Below are 14,293 nucleotides of genomic sequence, written 5' to 3' on the forward strand. Positions count from 1 at the left end.
AACAAATCAGATATTCAACGTACGTTCAGATCTTCAGACATAGAAAGTGATTATGGTCCACAACACATATATTACACTTTGAACTCAAATTATCCCCTTACTGCGATTCAGCCACTATGGTCTCGATCATTACATAAAACAGTAGAAAAACTGTTGATACGTTTATAAATAAGTATTACACACTGGTGACATTGTTGACAACTTACATACGGTGTTGCTTATTTATATTTGGTAAACGTAGTAATTTATTTCCATCGATTCGACGTAACTCATATGCCAATTACATATTCATATACTCATTTTCGCATGCACTGTGAGGACTGGGAATGCTTCCAGGTCGCTCAAACTGAGGTCAGTGGATCAACTTATGAACATGAAACTTAGTAGCTAAAATTTGAATGAACTTAACTACTGTACATTAGGCTGCTGAGACAAAACAGTTAACTACCCGTTGTACACCAACTGAACCAAATGCTTGATTTCCGTATGGTTAGTTGAATTTTTGTTAATGATTGGCAACTAATCGGTATTATAACCGTCTTTAATAGTAAAACATCCACACCTATTCATGTATATGGAAACAATGTTTGATGCAACTTGTTGTTTTCCCAATCCGCCAGTTTATTTAACTCATGACAACTAATGTTTCGGTAATAGCAAAGTTTGAAGGCGTCATAGATCCATAGAAGTTATTGATTCTGTATTCCAATAAACCAAAGGTAGTCTGATTTTATGTCCTTCATTCGATAAGCTTCTTGGTACCAGTGAAATTGAATTCATGCTTATAATAATTTATTACAAAGACAGATGAATAGCAGCTACCAGTGTAATTCAGGACTCGCGTCTCATTTTATTTAGGATTGGTCAGCTGGATGTACCTACAGCCCAGGGTTGATGTTCACTCCGATTTTCGAACCTGGTACCGTTCACTTCAAACAGTATTTCATTAACAACTGAGTAACCAATGGTTGGAGACTGTGTATGACATGACTCAGAATCGATCACAATGGCGTAGGTGTATACACATTTTGTCTTCCCCTAAACTGTGAGATTAAAATTACTTTATATCTTCCCTTTTACCAACTCTTTTATTCTGTACTATATCCCCACACACAACCTACCAGTGAAGTAACTACCTCTATGAATTCGGTGTTCATCTTCTTGTACTTATGAGGTGTGGCAACTTGGAGCGATGCATATATGTGCCTGGTCCCACGTTGCAGCTGACTGACTGATTTGGCAAATAGGTTACCGGTCCTACAGGCAGTATATGTGAACTGATCAAGAGTTGATTCCGAGAATAGAATTCCTACTGTATTTATTTATTTATTTGAACACATAAATATTGATACAAAGGGGCACCAAATATATATGCGCCACACAAGTCACTTGATTTGTGTGCGGGCTGTGGTACTGCCCGGTTATCCAAACTAACTACCCGAACAAACAAACCCCAGGACTACATAAGTATCCGTTTCTGTTTTCACTCTTTCATCACTTACAAAGCAAACCATGATTTTAATGGTTGATATTTCTAAAATCAATAGACTAACAAACTGTGTCTTGAAGAATCTCAGCAAACAGCAAAGTAACCTACAAGTGCTCACTGTTATACAACATTTCTTCTTTTGATATCAGATGACGTGGAATATTACTTATGAATTCATCAAAAATTCGTAGCATGACTGCATTAAGTTGCATGAGTAGTTTGAAAAGAACCACGTCAAAATCAATATAATTTGTCGTTTAGATAAATTTTAATTGATAAAGAACGTTTATTCAAAAGATAAGTATCTAACAATTTACATGTTTGTAACTATAAGTTTACAGTTCAAAAATTACAATGTAAACTGTATCTTACATTGTAAAATAATGAGCGATATATTACAGCGGGGTCGTTAGTGGTGGTTAATTTTTGTTGGATTCTAGTATATCTTTGGCCTGATTGATCTTAGCAGCCAAGTATGGGGAACCACCTGAAGTAAATACACGATAAACATATTACACTTAAGCAAATTAAAAGATTATACTTTGTGCACAATATTCATATAAGAAAAATAAATAGCTACGGAAAACTGACAGGCATGAATCTGAGGACAATTTATGAAATGATGGTTAAAAGTATACCCTTGTTGTTTGTCAGATGAGTCACTTTTTAAACTTGGACAATAACTTTTTTACGAATACATCTTTCATATATATAGTTCATAGTTTTATACCATTATAAGTTGGCCGCTTCATTTGTTATGAAATTATTTTACGCATTCCATTTACGTAAAATATTAATTAACAAGAAACTCCATTTTGATCCTTGTTATCGTGAACCGACAAAAGCTGGATAAGTGGTAGGCCTCGAATAGCAAGCTTTTATTTCATCCTCTTCAAGAAGCCAATGGGATATAGACAGAGATAAAATAACTGTTAGATTACTCCGTTGATAGAAATCTCAAGTTTACATTGAAGTGTAAATACTAGGGCCGAAGCATGAAAATATATGAACAAGTCTTTTTTAATGAATTTGGCAAACTAAATTGTGAATAACTTGCGTTAGTACACTGACTATCATAATTATTACATGGCTTCCAGTCAGGAAGTCTACACTTGACACAGCTAAACACGACAAATAATGATCACTTTCCGGGTTGCTTCTTGATAGCTGATTTCCAACTTACTCCTATACCAGCTAGCACAGCATACAGATGTAAGAAGTGGGTGACATGTGAGATCATGAATTAATCACTGACATAAGGGGAGCTATGATCCTTTGCATAGGTCGCTGAATAACATCATTGAAAATCTAGGGAGTGGAAACATATTTTCCCAAAAATTAAACACTATAAACTAATGGCCTGGATATTCCTGTCTGATGAAGTAGTTCAACAGTTTGAGCAACATAATTTAGCATAACAAAGAAAATTGACAATAAACAAGCACTAAGACAAAACTACGAAAGCTAAACCAAAGAACGGGGTGCAGTTATGTAGAACAACAAACCCGAACATTTATGAAAATAAATGAGAACATCTGAGATACTACATGATTACGAGAAATTAAATTGTTTTGAACCCCCGACCTCTACATTTCTGCGAAATTCAACCAAGAAACCTAGTGTATCATACAACCCGGATTGAGCCCATGCAGAAATCTACGAGGGCGAGCAATAAGTAGATAATTTACAATTTACAACCAAAAACAATGAGCGAAATCTGATGACTAGTCGCAGCATATAGAAACTTTATTTAATTATCTAGTGAGTTACAGAAAACAATCACAGGCTTCCACGATAGAATATAGATTATCAAATCTTCAACACACTCAATACTGCTAACAGATTATAAATAACCAAAATCGAATAATAATAATATGGGGTAGATTAAAGATAGGAAGTTAATTGGTTATAATATTGATGCAGAAGTTAACATAAATTAGGAAACTAGTTATAATTTTATTTTGAACTCACCTTTATCGGGATGGTTAAGAATCATGATCTTCTTATGAGCATCCCTAATTTTATTTTTACTTGACTGTTGACTAAAATACAAGGCAAAGATGAACACTATTTTAGAAAGTAAATTCAAACCTTTCAATGCTTAAAGTTTGTAAAGAATAATCAATGTTAAGTAAGAGATAAAGGGTAAGTAACTAAATTTTCAGATGGTCTAGTTGAATATGATGAAAGCATACTTTAATAATGGTTCTAGCAACTCTTGTGAAAGCAAAGTCAATTCTTAGTGAGAATGAAGGTGGTAGAGATGAAAAATGTATTATACGAATACCCCAAAAAGATTGGTGTTAGTATTTAAGGCTACAGTCAGGAGTTTGAATTAAGATTTACGGTTAGCAGTAAGTTCAGATCAGGGCGCCAGAATGCTTAATAGACATATTGATGAACATATGTTGAGTTCTTTGTAAATGAAAACGATTCTTTTTTGGGGCTTTTAAAAGACAAACATCAAGTTTTAAGTCTTTGCGATTATAATGTTGACAAATCATTCTTGGTGTTAGTTACGTGACACTATCAATTTACAGACAAAAGGGATAATCGATGTTTACTATGAATTCAAATCAACATATTAAAAATCACAGCACTATAAAATAGTTCGAGATTGGTCAGCTAAGTAATCTGTATCATCTACATCGTATATAATCGAAGTGAGAATATTTAGCGAGTAACGGGATTTTAAACCCCAAGTCCTAAACTAGCTAAAGTTTGTTCTTGTATATAATGAAGCGAACTGAGAGAATTGATGGAATCCCGCTATTTTTGGTACAATAAAATCAGTTGATATAGCCAAGAGATGATGTGGCAAAAGCTGAAGCTTTATTAGACCATTTTAGTAAAGTGTTTTCTACCGACAATGGTGAAAGACGAACAATTAATTGTAAATATAGCTGCTTGTAGATAAATTCTCTGTTTGTTGAGGGGCTGCCTTACAATTGTTTAAAAACCTCAAACCAGATAACTTCAATGATCCTGACAATATTTATCACAGGATTATGAAAGCCCTGGCGGACGTAATTGCTGGACCTCCAGCAATACTGTCTAAACTGCCAAGATACTGGGAAGACGCGGGTAGTAGAGGTTATTCGGATGACTGTTTCAAACTTTCTGGAAATGAATGATTTTCTAGACAAGGAACAACATGGCTTTAGGAAAGGCTTATCATGCTTGAAAATTCTCATTACAAGAGAAGATTAGCATGAAGCAAAAGATAGAAATATTTCAGATCTAAGTAAAGCCTTGACAAGGTCTTTCACCTGAGTTTTGGGATCCATTATGAAATCATACACTGGATAAGTGACTTTATCTGTGATAGAAGACAACAGGTAAGGGTAAACGGAGGTCAACTACACATGGGAATCCATCAAATGTGGAGTCCCCCAAGGGACAGTTCTCGGCTCTTCTTTTCAACTTTATTTACATGGGTCACCGACAACAGTAAACTCATCTGTTCATTTCTTTGTAGATGAGATAAAGATTTGGAGACCCACACAAAGTATGTCAGATAACGTAATATTACAGGATGACTCAAATTAACTGGTTGAATTGATATGTAGGTAATTAGAAGTTAACCCTAACAAGATTATAGTGATGAAAATAAATAAATTCGACGATTCATATCACTATACAATAAACGAAATTGTTACCTGAAGTAATGGATTAGGAGTCATAATAAGCAACGACATTAGAACTACGAGTATCTGTAAAGCTGTTGCTGCCAAAGGATTTAGGGTCTTATGGGCTATTTGCAAGTCATTCCATTAGTTGGTCGAGGAAATGTTTACGGCATTATACCTGACATTTGTGCGACCGTATTTTAAATGTGGGAGTAAAATAGTGAGTCCTTTTCGAAGTTGGATATGCTAGAACGCGTTCAACGGCGAGGGACCAAGATGATAAAAGGCCTGTCTCATGTTATGAAGAAACTAAGACGCCTCAACCTATTTCTGTTCTCTTATCGCGGGTTACAGAGTAATCTGAAACTGGTTTACCGTACACTAAACGACGATTTTGGTGTATGCCTTACCTTTTTCTTCCACTTTGGACTGATGATCTGAGGACATATTACCGAAGTTCAAAAACGGAGATTAAATCATTCACATCTGAAGCTCTGTTTTACTGGGATTCCGTAGTGAGACTGGGTCTTAACGGTGTTACAAAATGCGAGGCTCATTATAAGTCAGTTGACCTCCTATCCTCACGACTGAAGATTATAGCCAAAACATTAAAAACCCGTTTATTTGGTGACCGATTCGTTCGTTCCGTTCCCAAGTACACATTAGATTTATTTACCCTGAAGAAGTGGCTTACGTCAAGTCACAAAACGTCAGAAATACAACTTTTACTCATTGGGATACAATGAAAATATAATTATTAAGTTTATCGTTTTGCAGACGAATTACAATGACAAAACTAGGGCGTTTAGATATTTAAAAGAATTGAATGATGCACTTATCGGCTATCGACTATCCCTTCTAAGTATTAAGAGAGAATAACAGTCAGTTAATTAACAGGAACAAATAATCCGCTGACTAGGCAGGGATTTATGAACCCAGTCTTGATGAACACTAACAAAACGAAACTTACCTCACACCAAGAATTAGGGCAGCTTCACGCCGGGACATATTTTGTTCAAATCCCCCACGATAATACTTAGAGCCACTCTGAAAGCAAAACAAAGGTAAAGTCAGAATTTGATGTGTTTATTTACACCACTAGTTTGTAGTTGTTTATCAAGTCGAGGTTGTGAGCAAGTAAAAATGGCTGTATTGAGCAACATCAATAGACCATGGGGACAAAATAAGCTTTTTAGTTTCAACAGACCGGTAAATTGATCAGCATTCAGAATAGAAAACAGCTGAGAAACATGGTTAGACAGTTAAGTTAAAGTCTTGTGAGTTAAGTCGAGACTGCATATACGCTCACGTTAGTAAATGCACCTATGAATCTAAACTGAAGTATAACAGTAAATCGTTAAAAACTATTTTGACAGAATCGATGGTTTCAGCATTTAGTCTGGCCATTTTCCATAAAACTACAATTAGTATGTACTGAGCAACTCTCCCAAAGGAATAGGAGAAAAATAAAAAGTGTATATCACATTTTAAAGTGAAACGTAGTAGACTGCCTACAATATGTACTGTAGATTGAAATCCCTAACATCCACAGATTACCTAAATGACCAAAAATTAACCTCTAGGTGTTTGTTTGCGATAACTTCAGATTTATCTTGCAACACACATAGTATAACATTAGAAACAACTTCCATAACAATCATATTAAACAGTACACCATAATCGTATTCTGTATACAGAATAATTATAATAGCGAGAACGAACAGGACATCACTCACCAGTCCAGATATACTGAAAAGTTTTTGCATACTACCAGCATTCATATTCCGTGTTATATAACGTCCAGCAACTCCTACGGCTATCATACCCAATCCTAATAAAACAGGTGTCGACTAAAGATAGACTTAGTAGTTATTTATTCTTACCATCACTTCATTACTATCAGTAAGGAAAGATGTTCGGCCAAGTGGCAAACAACGCCTACGAGTTAAATATATGAAGAACGATTACAACTGTGAAAGCACGATTAGCGAGCCAGCCGAAGACGCGCGCAACGAAAGTTGTCCGAAATCGCGCCAAACCTTCAAGAATGATTAAAATATTTGTGTCTTGTCTTCAGTAGCAAGAATAGTAGGTTGGTTGACCAGTATTGTTCATCGTAGACTGTTTTCTACTGAATGTACAGCTTCTCTTTAGAAGTGTTTATTGATGGGGCTGATACCACTTGTTCGGGTAGAGCGTTCCAGCCACTGGTTGTCATATGAGAAAAAAACAGAATCCCACTCCGAGTTCATTTGACAATGATTCCAGAATATTGAGATGTGGCCTCGGAGTGATTAGTTATGGAGGTAGCGAAGGTATAAAACATTTTAACACCTTAATAATCTAAGAAATGGAAAGCCAATACAAGATCACCTCGCTTTCTACAATAATGAGGGAAGTTTTTGGAATTTCAAGCTCTCATCATAGGAGCGTTTGAAGATTTCTATAAACGACTTGGTTCGCACACGGTGACTTATCCTGAGTGTGATAATTTCCTTAATAAGATGTGGGCTAACCTACTGGGCGTAATACTCTGAGGTTCCACATGGTTGGGGTGTAGAACTCGAAATATATCTTCGTCAAAGCAGTTGGTATTCAGCGACTTGGCAAAAGTTGTTAGTGGGGTGTCGTCAAAACATCTACCTTATGTCGTAAACCCTGTTTGACTGGTATGTAGCGTGTTGAAATCTTTAACAATGAGATAATAATTAACCTTACACCTCACGGAGATATAAATTGGGTCAAAGTCGTCAGCAAGACAATATGAACTACAGTATATTCTTTATATAGTCTCTAATCTATGTCTAGATTCTATTGCCTAACCAGCTGCCTCATATGCGCCACGATTATATGCTTTTGATATATGGGGCTGTGCACGAAAGTGATCCTTAACATATAACACTATACCTTCAGTCCTAATTTTCATAAGCTTATTACTTCTGGTACACATGTATCCTGCAACAATCGGAGAATATTCCTCGTTCACGACAAGCCACGTTTCTATGACAACATTTATATTTGAACTTCATCCTAATATCACCAAGATCAGCTCAGACGTTTTATTTCAAAGACTACAAGGGCGTTTCGGGGATCTCTTGTTCCGCCCATACAGGTCTCGACAGTGTGAGCTCCCAGGGCTTGATTGCCTGAAGAACCGCGAAACGTAGGTTCATTTCATCATTTCCTTTCCCAGTTTTCGCCTCAGTTATAGCATCATTCCACCTAGTTTGATCAATAAATGGCAAGTCTGGCCGGACATGAATATTTGAGCTACGAATTTCGTATGCAAGAGTGATTCTAATATCTCTTTCCCCGTTACTTCCGAATACCATCTTAAGATCTTCCTTAGTTTGGTTTCGCCTTCAATCCACTTGTCGAGTCTTGTTGCCTTAGTATATGCGTATAACTGGATTATACGTAGGAGGAATAAGAAGCATTTACATGGTACATACACATAGTTTTTAATTATCGATTTGCATCCTTTAGCGTGTTCTGGATTCTGAATTGTCTTCCCATATGATCGCAAGGTTTGCTGTCAACGCCGTACTATCTATGCACCGAAACTCTTTACTCCGTCTCCCAACTGTTGCAGCTCTGAAGTCACGTTCCATTACATACTACTTACAAACATTCTAATGAGTTTCCTCCATTATATATGTACTCCCAAAGCTTATTCTATGGGTACATTTCAAACTACAGATTCCACTGACTAAATATAGTGTGCACATCGTTCAGTAATCTCTTTTTCTGCCGGCTCCTTCAGGTTTTAAAGAATTAAAATGAGGACGCTTCTAACTTCCTTCAAAGTAGTATTCACAGCTTTGGATTGAGTTGTTACCATTCGGTTCCAAATAACTGTTGCAGGGTTTCATGTCATTTTCCCTTTTATTAAGACTTTTAGGTCAATCTGGCCGAACAGGAAAAGGTTTGGCTTGACAGACCTCCGTACCTAGTAGAAGTGAGCCACTACAGTCTCCACGTATGGACCTAAGTATATTCAACAAGCAAAAGGGAAATATCAGTAAATTTTGATGGAACACTGTCTTGAGTCCTTATGAATATGTCAATTTTTCATTTCAAGTACTCCTGAGAAGTCCACTGAACCACATGAGACGACAGCTAATTACAGGGTTTGATTGCTCGTAGAGAATAGAGGGTGGATCTCCAGTCCGGTTTGCTATGGTGTGCCTCTGGCTTACGAGTGCTATCCCCAAGATTTTCGTTGGAGTTAAGATTAAGAAAGTATTTCGGGATGAACAGGAGTGTTTTTATTCTTGAAGGTCAATGTAAGGTCACCCCCGAGACGCCTATACTTTAATGGGTACGGTACCGATGGAGTGAAGGACCACTTCATAAGGTTTGAATGGGAGTCTTCAAATTGAAAAGATGGCTTGTTTTAGAATATGTGTAGTGGCATTGGGCTCCAACCACACAATCCTCAAAGCTGAATACGAGACAACTGAGAAAACAATTATTTAACATTTGACACGGAGAAAAATCCAGAAATGAGGAAGTCGAGAAGAAAGAATTCAATGAATTCACATTCATCGGATGGAATGGCTCAGCCTTGCAGGCGACGCTGTTTTTGTGTGTTGTATTATCACTTTTATTCGGATTAAAAATATCGTTCTATCTTCAACCTGAATGTGCTCTCCATCATAAATTAGTAATTGTTACGATACGATTAATCAGTGTAGACAATTGTGTGACTTCCATGTAAGATCTTATAGGTTAGACAGTAACATCATCACAAATCTACCATTTCAGGATTAGGTCTATTATTAGGGCGATACTAATAACGATATAGATCATAATTCTACACGGTCACGAAAAGATAAAATATACATACCCACTCACTGCTAATCATAGATCAACCGTTAAAAGCACAAAACTGGTTTTCTGCAGCTGGAGGATAGACAAGAAGCATACAATGCACATGGACATATGTTGCTTGACGTATTCTGGAATATACAGGTCTCCTTAAGGATTATGGCAAAGCTCAAAGCGACGCCAAACACAGAACCTCAGATTGATGTGTACAGCGTGGATCAGTCAAATCATATACTGAAGCTGAATCTGTAGCTAAACAATCACGACCACACTCCTACTTAGGTCTCTTCTCCTGGTAAAATTTATTAGCAGAACAGAATGTTGGATCCATTTTGAAAGTGAAAAACCCTCCATGCATACATTTGTGATTTCTTCCTTGTGGTTTCTTTATTTGTATATATTGTTCACTTTTTTGATGCTAATTAAGATTGTAACGTTTAATTTTCTTGGTTTTACTATCGTTTTTTATTGAGTCTCTATGTTCCTTACTGAACTGTATTTAGTTTGTTTTAATTGTTATTATTCTGGCGGCTGCCATATTGACTGCTCGCTATTTGATTGTGCGGTTTGATTTTGACTGGGATCGTGCATTTTTGGTTGTAATTTGGAGCACTTTCCCAGAAATTGAAACACTTTGTGTTATAAAACAGCCGCTCAAACGGAATCTTACTTGATCTATCCAGAAAGGATAGAATATCACTTACCTTTTGGTGTTTTTGGTAATTTTCATATATTTCTTACCACTTTGTTATTCATTGTAATTTAGATTGAGTATTTTGGTATCAATTGTTGGTTAAATAACCGGGTGGTAATATTTGTTTAGGTAAATTTGTACATTTGTATATAGGATGAAATTTAGAACCGTTGTTACCCAAAACACTTTGTTCTGATTTAGATTGGGTCACGAGTGTATAAACCAATTCCCCCGTTATTCGGCCACATCCAGACCTCTTGGAATCTAGGTTGGGATTTTACACAGAAATATGAGAAAATGTCACCATAAAGTGCTTTAGATGCTCACCGCTGAGCAAAAGAAACAACAAAAGGATAATCCTATCGCATGTTCGTCGGTCGTCAGAACCAACGACTCAACGTCCGAATATACTTTCTTAAGTGTCTCACCCCACTGTTGCTGTGATACCTCAATGTTCAGGCAGGACAACAGGTCAATGTTATTTCTTCCCAGCTTGTGGTTCTGACAAGTTTGCCCGAAGTGTCGAAATAATGAACCAACGGAACTAACAATGGAGACATAAGACCTTATCGGTAGCAACCGTATCAATCCCTACCGGTATATACAGATCGTTAACGACAGGCTCAACCAAACACACAACTGTGGGAGCCATAACTTCAGTTTGTATACCAATTAAATTACTAGCTGTTGCTAATACTCCAGTGTCTGTTGGCAATGAGGAGAAGTGGGTGAGCATTCGGGAGGAAAGTGTACTGGTCCTAGCTACCAAATCACTAAACATCGTGAACAAGAGCATTAAACAAAAGTACCTGCTTTTATTTGGTGATTCAGTGTCGTAAGATAGCTTACCAGAAAGTAGGGCAGCCTTCAATAAAGAACAATGGGAAAAGAACTAATAAATGCTTAGAATGGACACCACTTTAGTGAAAAAGTGACATTTGTATAAAGGCCCAAACGTTCCGGAAGGCAAATCCCCTCCACTATTAGTGATTCCAGATTTAGCACTCGTTAAGGAATAAGTTGTAATGATATCTCAGAGACCATCTGTCAAATGATCCTCCTAATTTCGAGTTAAACACGAAAAACTGTGTTCCGTAAGAAATGCCTCTAGAAAGTCAGGGGACACTAGGGAACCAATTAGCATGATGGTTCATGGAGTGCCTGAGCTAGTAAATGGTAGCCAGCACAAATGCAGCTTAAGAAATTACATCTCCATTTACATCAAATGTTGTGAAAGCCGAATAGGTGGTAAACTAGGAGAAACCAAAAACATGTACCTCCGCTTTGATATGAAGATAAAAGTCTCAACAAGATGAGACAACGCAATCGATAATGCAACTATCATACCTACGGTTTGATCAAATGTTACAAAACAGCTTGCCATGGATATTCAAAATTCTGGACTGGCTGAATATGTGGTAGTTCTATGAGATGGCATAGGGACGAAAAACTGTCGAGCTTAGATGGTTTACTGACGAATGGTCTGTTTCTAGTTGAGGAAGTTCCTGTCCTCACAGCAATGGGGTGAAGTGATTGTTAAGTGTGGTCGATAAACGAACCCATCAATGGCAACTAATCCCCGCCATAACATTAACCCTTTATAACCTTGTATAATTATGCCTTGTTTATTCATCAATCACAATTTATGTCTTCCTCATGAATGATACTTGGTTTGTCGACCTATTTTTCCTATCACCTAGTTACTTTTATGTACGTTATTTATATATCTCTTTTTCCCCGTTTAATAGACTGTATAAATTGTTTATTTTGTATACTGACAACGTTAATTTGCGATTAAGGAACCGATAAAGCTTATCAGGCCAAGTAGCTTACTTGTTGTGACGTTGACTAAGCTAAGACTATGATTGAGAGTCTGGAGATTAGTTTATAATAGCATCTGTGGGAAGTCATTTCTAACAGTGACCATGGTACATTCATGTTTCACGTGGTCAAAAACGATATACTTCGGATGGACGTGAATTTCTTCCACGTTATCTACATTGAATCAGACTACGGAACGATGAAAGAGTATCTCAAATACGCTCCATAGCCACGAGATTGGTGGAGACAGTGTTTAACCACTGGTAGTTTGTAACAGGGAATTAGTTCATTAAAGTGGTTAGACCACCACCCACTGTACATGGCAAAATACATCGAATCGTACTTAAATAACAAGAGGATAGCTCAAAGAAATCAGTCGAATAACACAAATTCGCAACTAAGATATTGGATAATGGAAGCACTGAATTTAGTCAGGGATATGAAAGTATGCGTTACATACAGTTTTGCTAGCCTGACGGTTTTTTTCTCCTTGGAAAAGGGCATTTATTCCTATTTCCATATCCAAAGTACCTTTGGATAGAGCGTATTGTCTTCCATTAATCTTTCTGATGGCAGTCCACCAATCAGTACGACTAATTAGATGTTGATTGAAATCAGTTGGATGGTATACCGCACTGAATATCACGATATATCGTGATATTCAGTGCGGTGTCCAGTTAATTTCTAAGAATCATCATGTTCTTTTAAGAAACAACGACCTTCAGAGGCTTATTTTTTGGTGGATTCGGGTTGCGGTGTGTATACACACCGCCAATAAAGGTAACGACGGTATACCGTCGTAATCGTTCTCGATATTGTTCCTACCAATTTTTATAAGTCAAGGTACGGGTGACTTTTGGGCGAGGTCTGTGTGATGGCGAGACTATAGTTTATGGACGAACCAATCACGTATGAGATAACAGGTCTCGGATTTTGGCTCGGTATTCACTCATTCATTTGGATAAATACAGTTTCGGCATTATAGCTGATGCCGGTTCGCAATGAAAACCCGAAATCTATCTCCTAGCCCTAACTTTCAACTGTAAATAATAATCCTAGTTCCTCACACAGTTTTTTAACCCTCATTTGGTTCTGGTTATTTGGTGGACACTCAAGGTCAGTCTAGCGTCACTCAAATGTCGTCCATGAATTATAGTCTCACCCCTCAGCTAACATCCGAAATACGTAGCAGTCTGACTTGACACTATCTTAGCTGAGTGCTTCAGTGTTCATTACCACATTGGTCAGTATCTTGATTTATAGACCGTTTCCTAAATCAAGCATTATAATTTAGCAGTCTGAACATCGTTTTTTTAACCCCCATCAGAGTCACTTCCCATGGTAGATACCAGTCTATCATACATGATAAATTCTGTTAGTCAGTACATAATTACGATCATTGACTAACCTGTCGTCTACTTAGAACTAGATGGTTAGCCTGAATACTGATATCAAAAAACCGTAACCTTCTAGTTCCCTCTCTAAACAGGAGCACTATTTTTAAAGGGGACTGATTGTCATACACTGTACTTTTTAAACACACGGTTGGTTACCTGTTCTGAACTTACAAATGTTGAGGCAATAATTATTATTACGTTCTATCACTTGCCATGTAGCAGAAAAATTTCCATTTCATGTAGCATGCGTACTCAGTGATTGATACTACATAACATTCATCCTGCTTTTAGTTTCTATGTACACCTATGCTTATGTTTTTTAAATTTTCCTAGGATTTCAGCTTTTTTATTGAGCTTGGTTTTGGAAATTTCCAACCATAATTACTTTCGTATAATATGTGCTCATTTTCATCTTTTCATACTTTTGTAGGCA

General features: G+C 36.9%; 1 protein-coding gene across 1 annotated transcript; it reads right to left on the reverse strand.

The window, feature by feature from the left end:
* Positions 1-1,759: 1,759 nt before the first annotated feature.
* Positions 1,760-12,983, reverse strand: Smp_151650 (hypothetical protein; the record flags this gene model as incomplete). The annotated part of the gene is made up of 7 exons (XM_018792989.1): positions 1,760-1,976; positions 3,461-3,531; positions 6,089-6,165; positions 6,855-6,968; positions 7,002-7,056; positions 11,452-11,507; positions 12,924-12,983. The coding sequence occupies 7 exons, from the start codon at positions 12,981-12,983 to the stop codon at positions 1,909-1,911; spliced, it is 501 nt and encodes a 166-aa protein (XP_018647546.1). The 3' UTR covers positions 1,760-1,908.
* Positions 12,984-14,293: the final 1,310 nt, after the last annotated feature.

The sequence above is a fragment of the Schistosoma mansoni genome, chromosome 1, assembly GCF_000237925.1.
Source record: "Schistosoma mansoni strain Puerto Rico chromosome 1, complete genome".
Lineage (NCBI taxonomy): Eukaryota > Metazoa > Platyhelminthes > Trematoda > Strigeidida > Schistosomatidae > Schistosoma > Schistosoma mansoni.